This window comes from Lepidochelys kempii, chromosome 3, assembly GCF_965140265.1.
Source record: "Lepidochelys kempii isolate rLepKem1 chromosome 3, rLepKem1.hap2, whole genome shotgun sequence".
Classification (NCBI taxonomy): Eukaryota; Metazoa; Chordata; order Testudines; family Cheloniidae; genus Lepidochelys; species Lepidochelys kempii.
Window position 1 is genome coordinate 127,057,768 of NC_133258.1, and position 20,104 is coordinate 127,077,871.

Consider the following 20,104-nt stretch of genomic DNA (forward strand, 5'->3'; position numbering starts at 1 on the left):
CAATTAGTTACCAGATTTTGGAAACAGCATGGATATTTTAAGCATTAGCGTTGGTTCATTGGATTTGGTGTTAGTACACACAGCATATTAAAATTAAGTTACTACAGTGAGCAGGTAACATAAAAATAACTTAATAATGAGGCTGTATACATCAAATTCTCACTCTCAGAACAGTTGAGTATAACTTTTAGTGGATTCATCACTTGCTGAGGTGGTGACTTCATTACCTGCCTTCATCCAATCCAGTTTAATGATGATTAATTGAAAAAAAACACTGTTCCTGAAGACACTAATTCCCTGTCATCACTTCTAGATTTGAGATAAATTAAATTAACCATTAAAAACTCAGAACTTAATCATTGTGGAAAATAGCTTTAACCAACCTGTTGACTTTCTGTAAATTTTAAAAAAAAATCTGTATTCGGTAACTTATTTCTTTGACAGTATGTGAAAGTTAGAGGAATTATGAGGAAAAGTATACTTGTCTAGGAACAAAATACTGAGATTTTAAGGTTAACTGATTGTCTCTTGTATAATTCATAAATAGATATTATTTCTTTTGGCTGGGGAATGATCTTCTAGAACACTCTTTTTTCATATCCAGGTCTGCCACTTCTGCAGTGGGTTAAAGTTTCTGCTCAACATTTTGTCAGTCAAAACCGTCAGTCAGTGCTAGGACTTGATTCAATCTACCATGGAAACGTCTTTAGGTGGTTCAGTACGGTGGCACAGTTTAGAGGCAATTGTGCAGCCATTTGTTTGGCTGTTTAATTATATAATAAGATGCAACTAAATAGAAATAAATGGAGTCCCTGTCCTATTATAATGTGCATACATGCAAGGGATTGGAATTAAGGTTGCTGTATAGAAACCATAACACTGGGAAACCAAGATGTTATGTGGCTTCAAGACAAAGCTTGATAAGTTTATGGAGGGGATGGTATGATGGGATAGCCTAATTTTGGCAATTAATTGATCTTTGACTACTAGCGGTAGATATGCCCAATGGCCTGTGATGGGATGTTAGATGAGGAGAGATCTGAGTTACTACAGAGAATTCTTTCCTCGGTGTCTGGCTGGTGAGTCTTGCCCACATGCTCAGGGTTTAGCTGATTGCCATATTTGGGGTCGGGAAGGAATTTTCCCCCAGGGCAGACTGGCAGAGGCCCCGGGGGTTTTTCGCCTTCCTCTGCAGCGTGGGGCCCGGGTCACTTGCTGGAGGAGTCTCTGAACCTTGAAGACTATAAACCACGATTTGAGGACTTCAGTAGCTCAGCCATAAGTTAGGGGTCTGTTACAGGAGTTGGTGGGTGAGATTCCGTGGCCTGCATTGTGCAGGGGGTCAGACTAGACGATCATAATGGTCCCTTCTGACTTTAAAGTCTATGAGCCTATCATCTCTGGCATTGCATTGGATAACTTAAGTCACTGAGCTAGATTTAATCAAACTCCAACACCATTTAAAAAAAATTAACACTCTGAAAATTTCTCACTCCTTAAATTAAACTTTAGAAATGCTTGTTCAGTATGTAATGTGGTGGTGGTTGAAAAAAAGATATAAGCAACTGAAATAGAACCTTAAAATGAATTGCCAACAAAAATATAAACATTACTACAATACTATAATTACTCCTTCAGGAATACACTCAGTACATCAAAAGGTAGAAATCTAATTTTTGTCACACAGGTATTGTAAATCAACTGAAAGCTTTGTGGTGATGAAAGCTCCATATTCAAAAGATGTGAAATGGACAGCAGTTGATAGCTTTTTTTCAAAGGGGTGTTGGACATTAAAATGGATCAGAAACATTGAGCAGGTTGTTGAGAGATTTATTTTCACCTTCGGATTTACTATTGGGATAGGTAATCAAATGCTTATAGAATGTAATTTTAACTTGCTGTAATTGTACTGCTCGTTTAAAAAAAAAAACAACTTGGCGTACTAGCATTACAGCTCTTAAGGTGAACGATAGGCAATAGTACCAAAGAGAAGACAAAGTTTCAGTACTTAAACTAATTATTACTTTCTCTGCCGATTTTCCCTGATATGATCTGGCTTGAGACTTACCCTGAGTTGTTTCAGTACCACTTTTCTGACACCTCAAGCTTTGAGACAATATCTTCTGTCTGTCCGCAAAGTGTAGCATCTGTACTGGCTATGTTTCCATCATCCTCTGTGATGAAAACTGATGCAAAGAAGTAGTAGTTTAACTTTTCTCTGTAATGATTGTATCCTCTTTTTTGTAATGTTCTTTTTATTCCCTGGTAGACCAGGAGAGCAGACGACCGCGACCTGTTTAGTAGGCTTTCTGCCTCTGAAGTTAAAGAATTTCTTGGTTTTCTCTTCAGGTGCCCTTTTAATTTCCACCTTGCATTTTGTCCTATCGTGGTATGTTGCTTTCTGTTGGCATCTTTTCCATGGTTTGAAGGAATACCTTATTGGTTTGAATAAACTTTATTTTCCTGTTTAACTGTATATTTTCCTTGTCTTTTCTGCTTCCTTTTTTTGTCTGTTCTATCTGCACAAGTTATATTGTGTAGTTACACTGGCATCTAGGCACCAAATTTTGTTTGTAACTCTGATATAGTATATTTAGCCTCCATGCTTACTCCAGGGGTTTTGATTTCTTAACTCTAGTCTTCAAACTCTAACTAGCTTCCTTCTCGTTAAAGGATATATAGCATACAGTGCATTGTATTTTTATTTTTGTTTTTCAATCAAAATATAACTAGATATGTGTCCGCTGTAATAATTTGATAGATATAATATTTGTAGGTTGGTCATATCATGAACAGAATAAGAACTATTTCAAAATAAAAATTGAATTATATCTAGATTTCTAAACAATATTTTACACCTTTTGTCTGCTGTAATCAGTTTCCTTTGCTATGTACTCTGAGATTTAATCATGGTGCATTTGGCTATAGTAGGCTACTTTTCCAGTTACAAATATAATGTTGAAGCTGTATTATTTTTTGATTTGCTGCTATTGAGAGTACTGTCGTTTACAGTTGAAACTGCAGATTAACAAGAACAACCCTTAGGTGGCAGTCAGTCTTTATATGTTTAGTACTCCTTTATTGATGCGTCCTTGTGTGTTAAACCTTCTTTGATAAAAACAGGCTTACCTCAACTAAGTTAAGATACAGTACCTTGGATGTTCAAACTTTATCAAATATTGTTTGTTATATAATCCCTTCCTTCTTCAAGGATGTTAAAACGGACAGTTGTGGACTGATTTCTAAATGGGCTACATCACCAAAAAATGCAAAGCGAAAACTTTGCCCCTAAACACATGCCATAGTGCCCCTAAATTTGTCTAAAGGATTTTGTCTGTAATTCTCTTGAATAAATATTTTAAAAACAAGATTAAGTGCTTTCTGAAATCTTAAGGAAGAATTTTAATCAGGAAAATAATTTTATAAAGTGGATTTTAAAGAAAGTGAAATAGAAAATACTCTTCTTTATGAAGATTGTCAAAAAAAGATGTGTAATCCTGTGAGAATAATGGAAGAGAGCCCATATAGTACTTTCTACCTTTAGTAGGCATTGTATCTTGTATTCTGGATTGCTTCTGGGGTGGTGAAATTTTCTGTTTGAAGATATTTATGGTCAGCTGTAGCTCATATAACACTTAAAGTTTTTGGTTGAAGTTCTTTTAGAAAATTATTTTCATAGCTATAGGGTTAGTTACTGAATAAAATGATTGTTGTCTTTTGCATATAGCTATTTCTGCCAAACTATTACCATGAAATAAATTCTTAATATAATGTGAGGTACATGGGAAAACTGCCCAACATTGCTAATGATTGAGAAGCTGAATAGTGTTAGCAATCGTATGAAATCTTTGTCGAATTTACCTAGTTTAGGCAGTTCTATTATGAACCTGGAAATAAGAACCTCCAATAAAACTTTATTCTTTGATACTACTTTTAAACCAAGGTGAAACTGAATGTTTAACTTCACTGTTGATGGCTTGACAGAGTAGTCATGATGTTTAATTACAATAACTTACATTCTATTGTGCTAAATGTTGCAAGCTTTCCTATAGAGCAACTAAACAGTACTCCAGAGGGAGAAGGAAGACAAACAAGGTGTACCTTTGAGATGACATTTGTTTTAATCCATTGTAAATATTAACACATGAAAAGGCGTAAACAGCTAGAAGATTTAATGTGTGTAATTCACATCAACATTGTATGTAACTTCTGTTAGTAACAACACCTATGTAACTGCATGAATAAAAAGCTGCTTTTAGTGTTTGTGCATTAATGGGGAAATCAAATCAGTTTTTAGTATAGCTGTTCTTTTCCTTTTGTTCCACTTAAATTGGTTTATTACTTTTTTTATCCTCCATGACTCTAATTATGTTCAAAACAGATCAGTATTCATACACCCTTGTCCAAGAACTCTGTTATAAGAAAACTGAATTAAGAACACACCTTGAATTAAACTGGTCTAACTTTGAGTAGACAAGGTTTTAAGTGCCAGTCCCACAATTGAATCTTTATATAGGTAAACCATTGTGTCCATGCAGAAACTCACTGTCTTCAGTGGAGCTGGATTCTGCCTCTGTGGGTCTAACTGGCAGAAATGGTTCCTGAAAATTGTAACTCTTCAGAAAAGTGACTATTTATTTAAAAAATACCACCTTCTTACTTAGATGCGCTTCCTGTATATTTTGGGTCATATCTAATTGTTTCACTTCCCCCACCACAATAATAAAATAAATAAAGTAAGTTGCTGCTTAATTCTGCTGGTGTTGCACAATGTGTGTGATTACGTGGGAGCAAGTCAAATTCTGTTTTGGTGTGTGTTTGGTGACCATAATGTCTCCCTATAAATACAGTGCAATAGACCCTGGGGAAAATCTGTGATAGTGTTACTGCTCTCATTTTGGTAATGACTGCAGTATATTTTTGTATTGATAAAATCTAGTACATCCTATGTTTCCCTTGTATGCTAGGAGTGATTAATGTGATGTAAATTATAAATAGCAGTTTTGGAGCAAATCAGCTTTGTGGAGATGGCCACTTATTTTTATGTCAACTTTAAAAATGTAGCTGAAGCTATTTCTGCAGTTTTACTACGTACCAGCCAGCGGGAGGAAGCTAACCATGTCTCCTTTCAAAAAGAACGGTTAGAGAGGCAACTCATAATTTTAATACATCAAATAGATGACCAAAATGTTTTGACCTTACTACTAACCAAAGAGAATATACTTTAGAAAACTGGGAGAAAAAAGAAATGACTACAGTTCTATTTTAAATCAAGTTATTTTCCTTTAAAAGTATGGTTAAAATAAATGATTTACTTCATTTTAAAATCAGTCCACCTTAGCTGCATGAAAATAAATCTGAGTATTTTGAACCCTGTGAGTGAATTCAGAAATATCTATGTAAGATCTTTTAAAGTCACATTTTGAGACTTCTGGCTGTTCCAAAGTTCTCTATCTTGATAATAAAGCCGCACAGCTTTTTAAAAGCTGGCTGAATGCTACAGGTAGGCAAAAATCATTGTTTTAGATAGAAGGGAGTTTAATGCAATTGCCACTAATAGTATCATCAATCTTTTTTTCAAGTTCAGTTAGGATTTTTAAATACTTGACTGTAGAGATGGTGTACACTGAAATCTAGCCTGTCTATGAACTGATGTAGCTGTTGGAATTGCATGCTAAAAATATTTTGATTTATGCATCATTCAAACATAAATGCTTACTCATATGATGACTAAACATCCTGAGTTTTAAAATCTTGTAAGGATCACTGCCTTTTCTGTTGTATTGTCAGTGGTAGTCCTAAGGATGACTGAATCAGTGCATATCTGTGATTATGGAAAGAGGGAGGGACTAATTCCGTTGTAATGTATCAAGCATTTTTCGACAGGTCAGATCTAGTGCAGGCATCCCATGAGTTTTCCCAGCAATTTCTCCAATAGGAGTTCTATTGTTATGCCAGACTTTGTATGTGTGGTGTGTCCTGAAATTAATTTGTATTAATTTTAAATTAATTAAGACTAATTGCCAGTTTAAAAGTTTGACAGGTTTCAGAGTAACAGCCGTGTTAGTCTGTCTTCGCAAAAAGAAAAGGAGTACTTGTGACACCTTAGAGACTAACCAATTTATTTGAGCATGAGCTTTCGTGAGCTACAGTGAAGTGAGCTGTAGCTTGCGAAAGCTCATGCTCAAATAAATTGGTTAGTCTCTAAGGTGTCACAAGTACTCCTTTCCTTTTAAAAAGTTTATTATATTTATATTAAGTTTGCAGAATATTTGGAAAATATATTTGTCTGAATAACGGTCATAGATTAGAAGTTTGGATTTCAGTCCTGTTCTGTTTAGATCTCTGCAGAGCCAGAATTAAGGGAACGGAGAGAGTTGAGATTAATGCTGTCATTGCAGTAATACTTGCATGATTACCTGTTAGATACTGGGAAGAAAAAATGTTTACTATGACAATTGGAGCTAGGAAATACTTAGTCACTTAGGAAGCAAAAATAAACCAAACAAAAAACAACTCTGCTAGCCAGGGCTGATGCCAAAAGTGTGTTCCCTCAGGGGTGTTCCAGCAGGATTGTGGTGGCAGTGTCCCAAAGGGAAACCCATACATATATGCTGTGCTTTAAAGGAATAAAATTTTGTCCAAAGTTTGATCTTGTATGTATTAATATCTAGTTCAGATATCATTTAATGATACCGTTATTGCTTTGTAATTAAGAAGTATGAAAAAATAGGCCTATTCATTCCCCATTATTACCATTGGCTCCTTGGAATTCTGTGTTTGTTCCAGTCTCCTTATTCACTATCATGTTCTAGCTGTTAAGAGATAACATCCTTGTCCCATCAGTTGCTGGAATGGAGTGCTCTACTTTCTCATACATGAGCATCCAGAGATACACACATGCACTACTGAGTATAATCAGTCTGACTGCTGAAGCCTTTTTATTCCATTTTTTGGGAAGTCCAGGTTCCCGCCACTGCTCAGACCACTGTTTCACTGTTAGACTCCTTTCACCACCTACTTCAGAGTGCGGAAGTTTATTAGCACCAGTCGCTCCTGGAATCTCTTTTCTTCTGGCTATTTGCCTATATTTTCCTGCTCCAAAGGAGCAAAGGGAATTGGAAGACCATCAAAGACCTTTTTCCCAACAGGGCTTTTCAAGCAGGGAAATATATTGAACATAGACAAATTCAGTTAGCTATGAAATATCTCAAAATCATCCCTTGGCTTAATAGTATATTTACACTGCATATTTAACAAACCTTTATTCCTAGATTTCATACTTGACCTATATTCTCTTGCAGTTTTTTGGGGTAGCATCTCTTTTAAAGACCGATATCTATGTTGCCATTAGCTGTCCCCAAGAGCACAGCTCACCTTTCTGCTGAAAGTAAGGACTTGTGTACACTGCCACTTTACAGCAGTGCAACTTTCTCACTCGGGGTGGGAAACCGTCCCCAGTGCTGCAAGTTTCAGTGCTGTAGACAGTCCACCCGCACTGGGAGCTACTCCCCTCGTGGGGGGTGGGTTTTTTGTTTTTTTTACACTTGCTGCCCTAGAACCCGCTGCTGCTAATGTAAACACTCTGACGCCTGAGGAATTAAGTGAGTACACAAACCAGCGCTTTCACCAGTTCCCTATCACCGGTGAAATTTACAGTGCAAAAACTCTGCAAGTGTAGACATAACCTAAAGCACAAAGGTGAGATGCTGTTTTCATGCAAATACCCATAGTAACACAATTAGAGACACCCAGAATTGTTTCTAAACGGAATATTTTAAAAGCCTTTCATGAAGCTTCATTGTGTTTTGAAATCTTTTCTGTTGTAGCGTAGCTAGCTTGTGTGTGACCTTTTTGTTGACACCTGTTGACGGCTTTTGTCTATATGAAGAAACTGATATTTTAAAAATTATTCTCTCCTGTGGCACATAGTATTTACTGCTGTTTTATTTTGCAGTAAACAAGTCATAACTGAAACTATGAAATATATTGTTTTGGATGTGAGGGACAGATCTGACTGGCTGTGGCAATATTAATCAGTCAGTCACTTTATTATACAGGAAGAAACTTAGCAGATAAATATTACCTATGATTTTCTGTGCTCATTGTAGAGGACATGGGATATATTTTTACTTGAAGCAGCAAAATCCCAACATTTATGTTCACATTATCCATGTCTTTGTTGTTTTACTAAAATTATGGTGTGAATTTTGAACCTTTTTTGGAAGAGGTTAGTAAAACATTTTGTGCAAATTGCTATTTTTTTTCTGCTTTGTAAAGGAAGGTTATTAGTACTTAATGTATATCATACTTAAAATTAGACTTTGGCTTTATTGGGAAAGCAAAACTCTTTTATCCATTGTGTGGGTGTGGGTGGTTTAAAGCAAGCCAATTTAAACTCTTTAGATGGTACAAATAGACTAATCTTCAGTACAGTTAATCACAAAGTGAAATTTTTGTGAAAATCAGTTGCATTTGTGTTGAAGGCATAACTCAGTATCCAAGAGTATCTGTTGAAGAGGCCATAGATTACTTAGTATACACTTAACAACATAACTTTACTTTGTCCATTGGCGAAATTTATTTTTTTAATTTCATATACATACCTGGTACACACTTTTGATACACCATTTCTATTCATTTCTCCATCTAAACATTGCTACCGGAGAAGTTTAACGAACTTTGTTGATAGTATACAATACATCAGCTAAATGAATGAATGGCTTCAGATAGAGAAACTTTCTCTAATTCTTCTGGAAGAAAAGTTGTAAACTAATGTTATACGTGCATACTATGCCACTGGAAAAAATGTGTAAAGCGTTTTGAATTTATTAAAAGTAAATGTTTTATATATTAAAATGAAGTGCTCAGTTTCTTCCATAAAAGTAGTATTTTTAAAGGTTTGAATTGTGGAATGCATGAGCGTTCAGGAGATTACTAATAGTATTTGGAGATTTTCACCTCTTTTACTTTCAATTCAGCATTATTTGGGAGTGATTCAGAGTTTTTACCATCTTTGCTTTTTGACCTGTGTAAGATTAATTGATTCTTCTGCTTCCAATAAATGTGACGAGGTGTCCGATGGCACCTTAAAGACTAACAGATTTATCTGAGCATAAGCTTTCGTGGGTAAATAACCCACTTTTTCAGATGCATGGCGTGAGTATTACAGACACAGGCATAAATATATATATTGACACATGAAGAGAAGGGAGTTACCTTACAAGTGGAGAACCAATGTTGAAGGCCAATTTAGTCAGGGTGGATGTTGTCCACTCCTAATAATTGATGAGGAAGTGTCAATACCAAGAGAGGGAAAATGGCTTTTGTAGTGAGCCAGCCACTCCCAGTCCCTATTCAAGCCCAAATTGATGGTGTTAAGTTTGCAAATGAATTGTAGCTCTGCAGTATCTCTTTTGAAGTCTGTTCTTGAAGTTTTTTTGTTGAAGGCTGGCTACTTTTAAATCTGTTGTTGAATGTCCAGGAAGATTGAAGTGTTCTCCTACTGGCTTTTGTATGTTACCATTTCTGATGTCTGGCAGAAGAGTCTGTCCTATCTCTGGGACTCTTTCTGCCCCACCACCCCCATGCACATGATACAGTTCTGTAGTTCTGCAGTGGTCTGGAAGCCTATTTTTGCCATCTCTGACTCAAGAAACTCTTTCCTCCTCCTCCCCCTCTCCCCCCCCCCCCCGAGCGCAGCAAGTTTCAGCGCTATAAAGCACTACTGTAGGCAGTGCACCCGAGCCAGTGTAGATTAACCAATAGACGCTTACAGAGTTAACTCTGTTGTGTAGACCAGAGCCAGTTTTTTGCTTAGTCGTGTCTTGGTTACAGGATTCAAATGTGAAGTCTGACTCATTCTTTCTCCACCCCATGATCATTTATCCATTATTTGGGTAGTTTTTAGATCCAGTCAGTCTTAACGGCTTGTAATCACTAGTCTTGTGACTGTATTTACCTGAGAGAGGTGCTTGAAACTGTTCTCATCTGGAAGGCTTTTGTCCTTGTTTTAAAAAAGTGTCTTTTTTACAGTGAGGTAACTAACAAACAAACAGTTCACTAGGCTTTTATAGTGAGATAAGACAACTTACCACAACCTAGCCAGGCAAGTTTAACACTGTATCCCCATCCCCCGCTAATGGTTGATCTCACCTAGTTTATCTTACAGTAAAACTACATTTTCTCACCTCCAATAGGATTTTACAGCAAAACAGCTAATTTGTGTTAGGGCTGGTCTACACTGGCAGCGCTTTAACGTGCCTTGTGTCATCGCAGCAGAGCACTGGGAGAGGGCGTTACCAGTGCTCGAAAAAACCCACCTCCACGAGGGGCGTAGCTCCCAGTGCTGGGAGTGCGTCTTCTAGCATTGGTGCACTGTCTGCTGCACTGGCGCTTTACAGCACTGAAACTTGCTGCACTGAGGGGAGTGATTTTTCACACCCCTGAGTGAGAAAGTTGCAGAGCTGTAAAGCACCAGTGTGGACAAGCCCTTAGCTATCCTATGGTAAAAACACAACTTTTTCAGTTAAGACAAAGCCATATAGTCTTAAGGCCCAGATTTTTAAAGGTATTTAGGTTGTAAGTTCCTAAATCCCTTTTTGAAAATACAGATTTAGGCTTCTAAATCAGTTAGGCATTATAACACTGAGCACACCGTCTAAATACCTCTAAGAATCTGGGCCTAGCAATCCAGAAAGTCAATACAAAACCCATGTCTTGGAATACAGGTCAGTAGTCCTTACCAAGCACCCTTACATTTATCACAAATACTTGTTCAACTACAGAGAGAACTTGCATTCTGTTATACAAGTGGCAAAGGGCATATTATTGACTGACTGAATTCTTCGTTAGTAGAAGCAGATTAGAAAAGATAGTGTCTGAACCAGATTAATTTTTAAAATCAAATATTAAGTAATGCCTTGAATATTTTCCCCACCATTGTGAAACAAGTATAAGCAGTTAAAGATTAGTTTCAGAATTAGCTGTGGGGAAAGACAGGACATTTAGAGAGTTGTTTTCATTCTGTTTTATTCTTTTTGTTAACTTCTGGCAACTTCAGTACCTTGTAACTTCCTAAAGAGCTGTTAGGTTTTGTTTAAACTGTGACTTTCTGCTCAAGTGTATTTAATTGTTTCTTTACAAATGAAGTAAACACCATTTAAAAAAAAATCCCAGAAGCTTTAAAAAAAGTCTGATTTGTATTCCCACAAAAATCTGTGCAGCTGCTAGATGCAACCAAGAATTAAATGGCAAAAATCATGAATATCCAAAACTGTTCTGGAAAGAGATGCTGCTACATATGAACACCCGCATTCCTGAATGCTGCACTTGTTGAAGTGGTGGCAGCTGGAGCTCTGAAGACTACTGCTTCAGCCAAACGCATGTACTTTGCCACTTGTATAATAGAATAGAAATTATTCTTCTTCCCTTCCAACCATCGCTTCCCTCATACACACCAGTTTGCAGGTAATTTGAGAGAGGCTCTCCTCCTCGTCCTCCAGAGTGGTAATGGACTGACTCTTCCTGGCTACCCCTACTGCTACAATGAAAGAATCTTGGGTTCTCCTCAGATGCTTTAGTAGTAGAAGATGGCTTTAAGGACAGAAGCTTCCATGGCACTTCATCCATTCCCGCATCTTTCACGCACCCCTTCCCCAAATAAAACCCATATTAGACAGTTAGTAATTTAGCTCTCAATTTGTAATCCATATAATTTTTTAAAGAGTAATGGTTGGGGAAAATTGAATGTAATGACCCATAAACAGCTAAGCATGAACTATTTAACTTTTGTGTCCCCTTTGCTATCTATTGCATTTAGTGATTTAATACTGTCTTCTATAATATCCAAAACTAAAAAATAAATTTCCAGCTGAATGTCATTGTACATTCAGATTCTTGCTGATGTATGTCCTTATCTGTCTCTTGGAAACAGGGTCTATGTATTGATGCCAAGAGTGCTTTTCTGAATGTTAATTTGGGATCAGTGAATTTAAGTCCCAAATTATAATCTATTTCAGTTGTCCCCATTTCCTACTAAAGAATGGTGCATTTATATTTAGAAATGCAGCATAATGGTCAATGTCAACTTGATGAAAAGAATAATGCCCACATTTATAAGAATTCTGAAATAAAGCAACAAATAATAGCCAAGTGAAATCTGTCTGGGAAATGTGGCATACTACACCCCTCCCTTTACAAAAAAAAAGGAAAATAAAAAAATGTTTGTAGTTTGCACCTACATCCACATACTGGTCATTTTTCTGGAGAACTGCAATTGGTCTGAGTGCTTTGCAGTTTTTTCACATGAAATTGACTGTCACTTTTACACGGCAGTGCAAAATCTAAAATTTAAGTACATGAATTTGAATAGAAGGAAATAAAAACACAATGCAAGACTAAAACTCATATTAGACATCTGTGCATGTTTATTCATTTTTATGTGACAAATTCTGAAAATGAAAAGTTCCCTATGCTTTTATATTGCATAGAAGATTGAAGTTGCCAGAATGTAGGAGAAGAGATTAAATTTGAACAGGAATGATAAATCTGAATAGGAGAGGACCCCTTAGTTCACAGACTGAAAGGCTGTGCAGCAATTAACACCATGGGAGTCTGTGCTTTTCTCAGGTAAATGGATAAGAAAAAATTCCTGATTTAAAAACAAAACCATCTTTTGTGGCAACTATATTCACTTAGTTATCTTTTCCTCTTCCCTTATTCCAGACCAAAAGTATATTTCAAGAGGGAATTTATCAAACCAGTGTATTCACATGGACAGGCTGATGGTGGCCCTTAAGTTTTCATCTGCCTCCCTCCTTTATTATGGGCTGCCATTTTTCTCCTTTTAAAACTGTCTTTTTATGCTATAATTAATATGGTGCTTTAAAAGCTTCAAAAAAACCTTTAAAGTTTTGTGTTCGATAACATTACCATAATATTCTGTTTGCTTACATAGAATACCTAACCCAGGGTGCATTGCAAATACAGAAGTAACCTTTATGTATAAGGCAATTGTAATGTTTTTGACATTATACCTCTGTTGCATCCGATGAAGTGAGCTGTAGCTCATGAAAGCTTATGCTCAAATTCGTTAGTCTTTAAGGTGCCACAAGGTACTCCTTTTCTTTATATCTCTGTAGTGCATTAGGTATGCATGGTTCTTTACAGATAGATAAAGCCATGTCCCTACCCTAAAAAGCTTAATCTGTTAAGGTGGGGGAGGGAGAAGAGCAAGAGGAAGTATGCTATAAGAACAACAGTGGTCACAGTAAAATTGGCATTCTCTGGCCACATATATATCTTGTTGTGTCAAGTTTTGTCTTTCACAGGCCTAGAGCATAACACGTTCTCTGCCACTAACCTCTTAGAATAAAAATATAATTTTCATGAGTATTTCAGTAATCTGTGATTCAGAGAAAATATCACCAAGATTATGAAGGTTCTATTTCTGCCATGGTGTCAGTGGAGGCTCCTATCAGTTCATTACATAGGTTTGATGCTCCATTTAGGTTTGTCTTGGTGGTCACCTACTGTTAAGTCTCTGGGAGCTAAAGGTGCAGTCAATAGTTGTTATATTAAATTAATATTCGGGGTATAAACTGGCTCTTGGCTCAAAACTTTAGACAACAGCCTCCCAGAATTTTTTTTGCCAAGGACACCTGGGAACAAACTCTGTTATAAAAATCATTAGGATTTTAATGTCCATGCAAAACAGACAGGATTTTGGTGTTTGTCTCATTTAAAAGAGCACACATGTTTGAGTAAACTGTCTATTTTACTTAGCCTGCTCTGGAAGGATGAAGGGCTGAGTTCATTCCTCTGCAGCGAAAACTGATGATTCTTGGGTGTCTGTGTGTTTAATATTAAAGGCTTAGCTCATAAAACCATCCGTAACAGTATGGAGTATTTAAAAAATAAACACCTGCATTTCTAGAATATCCCAGGCTTTTCCAACTTTCCTTTCCTCTACTTATTGAAATGCAGTGTGCTTAGAATACTTCAGGAAAATTTATTAAATTATACAGACATAAATCAAAGGTGTATGGTTGGAATAATTTCCTCCATTCCCAAGGGGAAAAGAAAAAGCGTTTCAATCAGAATTACATTCACTTCTTATTTCATTACAGGATTTGGAGTTTCATGGAGTCATGAGATTTTATTTTCAAGACAAAGCAGCTGGAAACTTTGCAACAAAATGTATTCGTGTTTCTAGCACTGCCACAACGCAAGATGTAATAGAAACACTTGCAGAGAAATTCCGACCAGACATGCGAATGTTGTCATCTCCTAAATACTCACTTTATGAAGTGCATGTCAGTGGAGGTTAGTATATGCTGTCTGGGTCTCAATCCTGTATTTTTTCTTAAAAGGATATAGAAAGATGATAAATGTTTCCTACTACTTACTATAACAAATGTACTTCGGTTTCTTTGGCACTTAAATATATAACTGCAAAGGGTTCTCATCTGGTGGTGGTAGTATTTCAAAATATAATGGGGTGTAACGTAGACACAATTTGTGTAAATTGTGATGATGGTGTGACCTTTTTTGAAAATATTATACTTGTTATCCTTTAGATGGGTGATGACATGGTGTGGGAATACTCATTTCTAACTAAAAGGCCTTCATTCAGAAACGACCAAGTTAATGTAGGTGAAATGCACAGCTGTAGTTAAAGGAACACAATCTAGTGAAAGGACACTGTCATGTTAAACACATTTCTCTCAGAAAGGGTTGTTTTTACCTGCTTTTACAAGTAGCATCACAGTTTACAGTACCTGAAAGACATTAGAGGGGAAAATGTTGGTTGGTGCATTTGATAGCATTTGGTGTATCGTAAGTTTTCTTCTTCGCGTTGCACACTGAGATTCTCCTTTTGTCTCTTTCAATAGAGAAATAGCAATAGAAGAAAGAAAAGATTTTTAAATAGGAAAAGTTTCTTCTAAAACTAGATGGATTGATTTAAATCAAGGCAATTTAAATCAAGTAGAAAGCCTCTTTTTAAGTCAATTTTGATCAGCTGTTTCATTTGTACTTCATTATTTTCTAAAGAAAGGTGCATGCTCATTGATTGATATAAACATTAAAATATCTTGATTTACAATTAAATAGGGCCTTTACATTAGATTTGGCACACCTTTTTGCCATCTAGGAGGGAACACTATAGTTGTATACATTATTTAAGTAGTTACATAGCTTAACACTTTCAGCTTCATATTAACTGTACATTTTAGTATGTTAGAAGATGGTGAATGATATTATGGGTTAGACCCCCACCCCCTTCTGGGATGCCACCTGATGTACTGTGGTTTCACTGAGCCCTTCCTGCTCCATCAGCCTGGATTCCCTTTCCCTGTTTTGCTGAAGTAGGCACTCTGACCTCTTGCGGTGTGTGTGCGCGCGCACACACACACGCAGGTAGGTCCATACCCAGCAGCAGACACAGACTGAAGTCAGCTCTGTGTGAGAGGATTCACCCAGCACTCACATGCACACCTCCCCCTTTGGGGAATAAACCCAAAATAGTACCGTCTTGCACTGTATAGAAAGATCTGCACAGTGCAAGCTCATGAAAATTCACCCTCTTCCTCAAATTGGAGAGAGTTGCAAAACTTCTTGCCCGCCCCCCAGTTAGAAATTGCACAAACTGGGTTTAATAATAAAACAAATTTATTAACTATAAAAGGCAGATTTTAAGTGATAGCAAACAGAACAAAGCAGATTACTGAGCAAATAAAGCAAAACACGCATCCTAAGCTTAAGATCTTGAAGAGACTGGTTTCAAGAAGTAATTTCTCACCCTAAATGTTGTTTTAGGCAAGTTGCAGTTTCTGTAGCATAGAGTTCTAGTTATTTCTTCTTACAAACTGGACCCCATCTCAGTCTGTACTCACCCCTGCCTTTCCCCTCAGGTTAGTTTCTTTGTTACTTCAGGTACTTTCAGCAGTCTTTCTTCTTGGGTAGGCAATGGAGGAGAGTCCAGATTAACCCCCTCCCCAGCTTAAAAAGGATTTACCTAAGACAGGAAAACTTTGTTTGATACCTGTCCCCCTACAGAGGAAAAGTACCGGCAGTGTCCAAGGTGATATTTTGCATCAGGTGACATTATCATCTGACCCTGTAGAGTCAATGCAGCATCCCAGGGAACTCTTCAGGAAGGTGGGAAATTAGTATCTTCAGAGTTCTATTATCCTTCTTAAATGGCTCATTCAGGACGATTGTTTATTGTCTGGTGGGCATTTTCCCAAGTGTACGCACAGTTGTAATGGTTACATAGTCAATATTCCTAACTTCTGATACAGAAATGATACAGGCATACAAATTGGATAATCACATTCAGTAAATCTTAGTTTTTCCAATGATATCGTACATGAGCCATCTTGCATAAAGTATATCTTAGTTATGTTGTATTCATATTATAACAATATTTCTATGAAGACTAGAGGGTGTAACATCATAGATATATTGCTTATTTACTAGAGAATTAACTTTTTGCTCATGATTTATGTCAAGCTGCATTAGGATGGTAACTGGGATTTAATTAAACACAACAGCATATAAATTTGTTTTTATTAAACAGCAGCTTTAAATGTTTTGGATAGGTAAACATCTCTTATCAAAACATGTTTCACATTTACAACTAAATGATTTATTAAAGGAACAGGGGGATTAACTGTAGTCATTGAATTAAACTGATTATTTCAGGTCAACCTGGGAATATTTTCAAATATGCTGAAGTATAAGTGACTAGAGCTTTCCTACTTGTCGACGTCTCTTGAAAATGAGAACTGTCTCTTAAGTTACTTAGGCTGTCCTTCAGTCTTCTAAAACTAGTAGATCTCATCCCTTCCTTCCCTGTTTTTATTCAGAGACTGGAAGAGGGACAAGTTTTCCTGCTTTTTCAACTCCCAATTTAATTAATTCAAAGTTGAGAAATCGTCCAAATGAAGAAAATATTCTTTCTGGGCCTGTGGAAGAGGGAGGCTACTGATGTCAAAAGCTGGCTTAGCACTTCCAACAAACTCCAGTTCCAGGTGCTTACCTCGTGACGTCTGTCAGTTCAGTGGGTTGTCTTTTTCTTTATACCACCATCAGCAAATATGTCGTGCTTGAATGGTTCATTTCCAGCCCTGAAATTTATTATGGTTGGCATGACTGCGTGATTATTAGATGCCCATGTCATAGCAGCAGCATCTTCAGCAATTAGGCATCTATACCGGTACTTTGGGTTGAGAATGATGCCAAGAAAATGCAGTGGAGTAAGTGCTTGATCCAGCCACTTCTTTACTGCATGCAATTTAACTTTATTGTTGGGTATTTCTTCAGTGTTCCTTGATGATGAAATGTAGAAAGAACATTAAAAGCAATACAGCAGCAATTTTTCTGCAACTTGTTCCAGGCTGTGGAAACAGCTTTTAGTTTCTCCTTCAAGTGCTGTCTCTGTGGATGCTCTACTTCAGGTGTCAGTGCATCCCAGAGCCGTCAATTGGAGACACACCAGCTCCTCAAGATCTTACACACACCTTGCATGACAAAAATAGCATTGCTCATAAATGATGGTTTGATGGAACCTGTAGAAACGGTGTGGCAAACATCTGCCACCATTCCTCCAACCAGTAAGTGTTTGGCAGGTAACACTATGTGCCAAATAAAGGTATGGACTTCCTTTTCTCATACCCACAACCCTAACTCCTTAGTGGTGGAGGTGGTCAACCAATGGGGCAAACAACCTCCATGCAGACCCACTCCCCAAGACAAGGATTGGAAGAGATTAGACCTCTTGGGGCGAAAAGCTTACTCTTCAGTGACATGGCATTACTTGCTAATACAATCATGACAGTTATACCAAAATGAACGATATCATCCGGGAAATTCCGGAGGGAAAAAGAGACCAATTCCAAGCCATCATCAGTGAGGGCCAACATATTGCTAGAACAGTGCACCATGCATCCCTTGACATGGCAGACATAGTGGCATGCATATCAGTGACAGCCATTGCTATGCACAGAGCATCCTGGTTACGCTCATTGGATATCCTAAAGGAACTTCAGAACAAAGTAGAGAACCTCCCCTTCAACAGGGACAATGTCTTCTCCAGTAAGATGGATGAGGTCCTCCATTCCATGAAGGACTCTAGAGCGACACTGAGGACCCTTGGGATCTACACGCCCCCTAAGAGGAGATGCAGATACCAGCCTTACAATCATAGCAGAGACAATGTGTCACAGCACCAGTAGAGACCATATGACAACCAAAGACAAAGGCACAGACCACAGAGACGTTGCCCTACCCAGCCTCAGGCTATGATGTCCCAAACACCACCAAAGAAGACCTGATTTTGAAACATTGTTTGAGGGTCTGCCCGGCCTCCCCCACCACCAGCGCCAATAAGCAGATTATCGCAAACCTTTGGTCATTGGCTACAACCATTATATCATACATGGGCTTCTATCACCACAGGCCAATGGGTTTTAGAAATCATTTGAATAGGTTATACCGTCCACTTTACCTCCATCCCACCAACCCACTCCCCCTCCCACAAGCACCTTCTGAGACAAGAAGTATATCACCTTCTACAATTAGGGGCTGGGGAACAAGTTCCAACAGAACTCAGAGAGAAGGCATTTTATTCACATTATTTCCTGACTCAGACGAAAAATGGAGGTTGGAGACCGTTCTAGATCTCAGAAAACTCAACAAATTTGTTTGTACCCACAGATTCAGAATTCACATTGAACTTGATCACACTGAACTGCGCTGGAAAAGAGGGGCTGGTTCTCAGCCCTCGACCGATAGGATGCATATTTTCACGTTACCATCCACATTGCTCTGACAATTCACTTCCAGTACAGGGTATTGCCATTTAAACTATCTATGGCTCCATGAGTTTTTGTAAGAACCCTAGTGGTGGTAGTGGCACATTTGTGCGAACAGGGAATATTGATCTTACCGTACCTGATGACTGCCTGCTAAAAGGCTCTACCCAGACAGAAATGTTACACATCACTAGACAAGCCATATTTCTTTTTCACTCCCTAGGACTACAAATCAATGAGCAAAAATCTACCCTAACTCCAGAACAACAAGTGGACTTCATAGGAGCACACCTGAACTCAGTGGAGGCCAGAGCATCATTGCCGATACCCTGAATCACAGCAATGACCTCCCTCATATCAGTGATCTTAGACAGCCCATGGGTGTCTGCACACACCTGCTGACGACTCTTGGGACATATGGCAGCCACCACTTTTGTTGTATAACACACAAGACTACACATGCACTGCCTACAAGGATGGGTGAGCTTGGTGTGTATATATACCACAAAAGCACAGTTTAAACAAAAGACTCACACCATCCCCAGAGGTGCTGTAATCACTACAAAGGTGGACAAATCCAATAAATGTTTGCTCAGGTATCCCATTTAAACAGGTTCCACCATCCATATAAATCACAACAGATGCCTCGCTGATCAGATGGGGAGCTCACCTGAACATACATACAATCCAAGGCAAGTGGTCCCCCACGGAAACACATTTCCACATGAACCCGCTCGAATTATATGCAATCCACAACTTGTGCCTACTTTTCCTCCCTATTATACGAAGCAAACAATAAGGGTCTTGACAGACAACATTGAATGTCAGTTCTATATAAACTGACAGGGTGGAGCATGTTCCCACTCCCTGTGCACAGCGGCTTTAAAACTATGAAATTGGTGCATAACACACAACATAGCTATTACAGCAGCATACCTCCTGGGTCGACAGAAAGATAGCGAATACATTAAGCAGACAGTTTTCCCAAGAGCATGAATGGGAACTGAACAATGGAATAACACAACACATATTCCACAAGTGGGAATCCCCACACATAGACCTGTTTGTGACATTACTAAACAAGAAATGCCCAAAGATTTTGCTCACGAGCAGGACTAGGGTCATGATCCCTAGGGGACGCTTTTCTTATCAGATGGAACGCTCCTCTTCTATATGCATTCCCACCAATACAGTTAATCTCCAGAGCAATACACAAAATACAAACTGACAAGGCCAACATAATACTCATAGTCCTGACATGGCCTGAACAGACATGGTTCCCTTAC

The 20,104-nt window shown here is 37.9% G+C and overlaps 1 protein-coding gene across 17 annotated transcripts in view; it reads left to right on the forward strand.

The window, feature by feature from the left end:
* AFDN (afadin, adherens junction formation factor) overlaps positions 1 to 20,104 on the forward strand; it is a 213,266-nt gene that overhangs the window by 50,908 nt on the left and 142,254 nt on the right. For all 17 annotated transcript variants that reach the window (XM_073337925.1, XM_073337926.1, XM_073337928.1 and 14 more), the window contains exon 2: positions 14,130 to 14,325. In XM_073337925.1, coding sequence (XP_073194026.1) covers positions 14,130 to 14,325 — 196 coding nt within the window. The remainder of the gene's footprint in view (positions 1 to 14,129; positions 14,326 to 20,104) is intronic.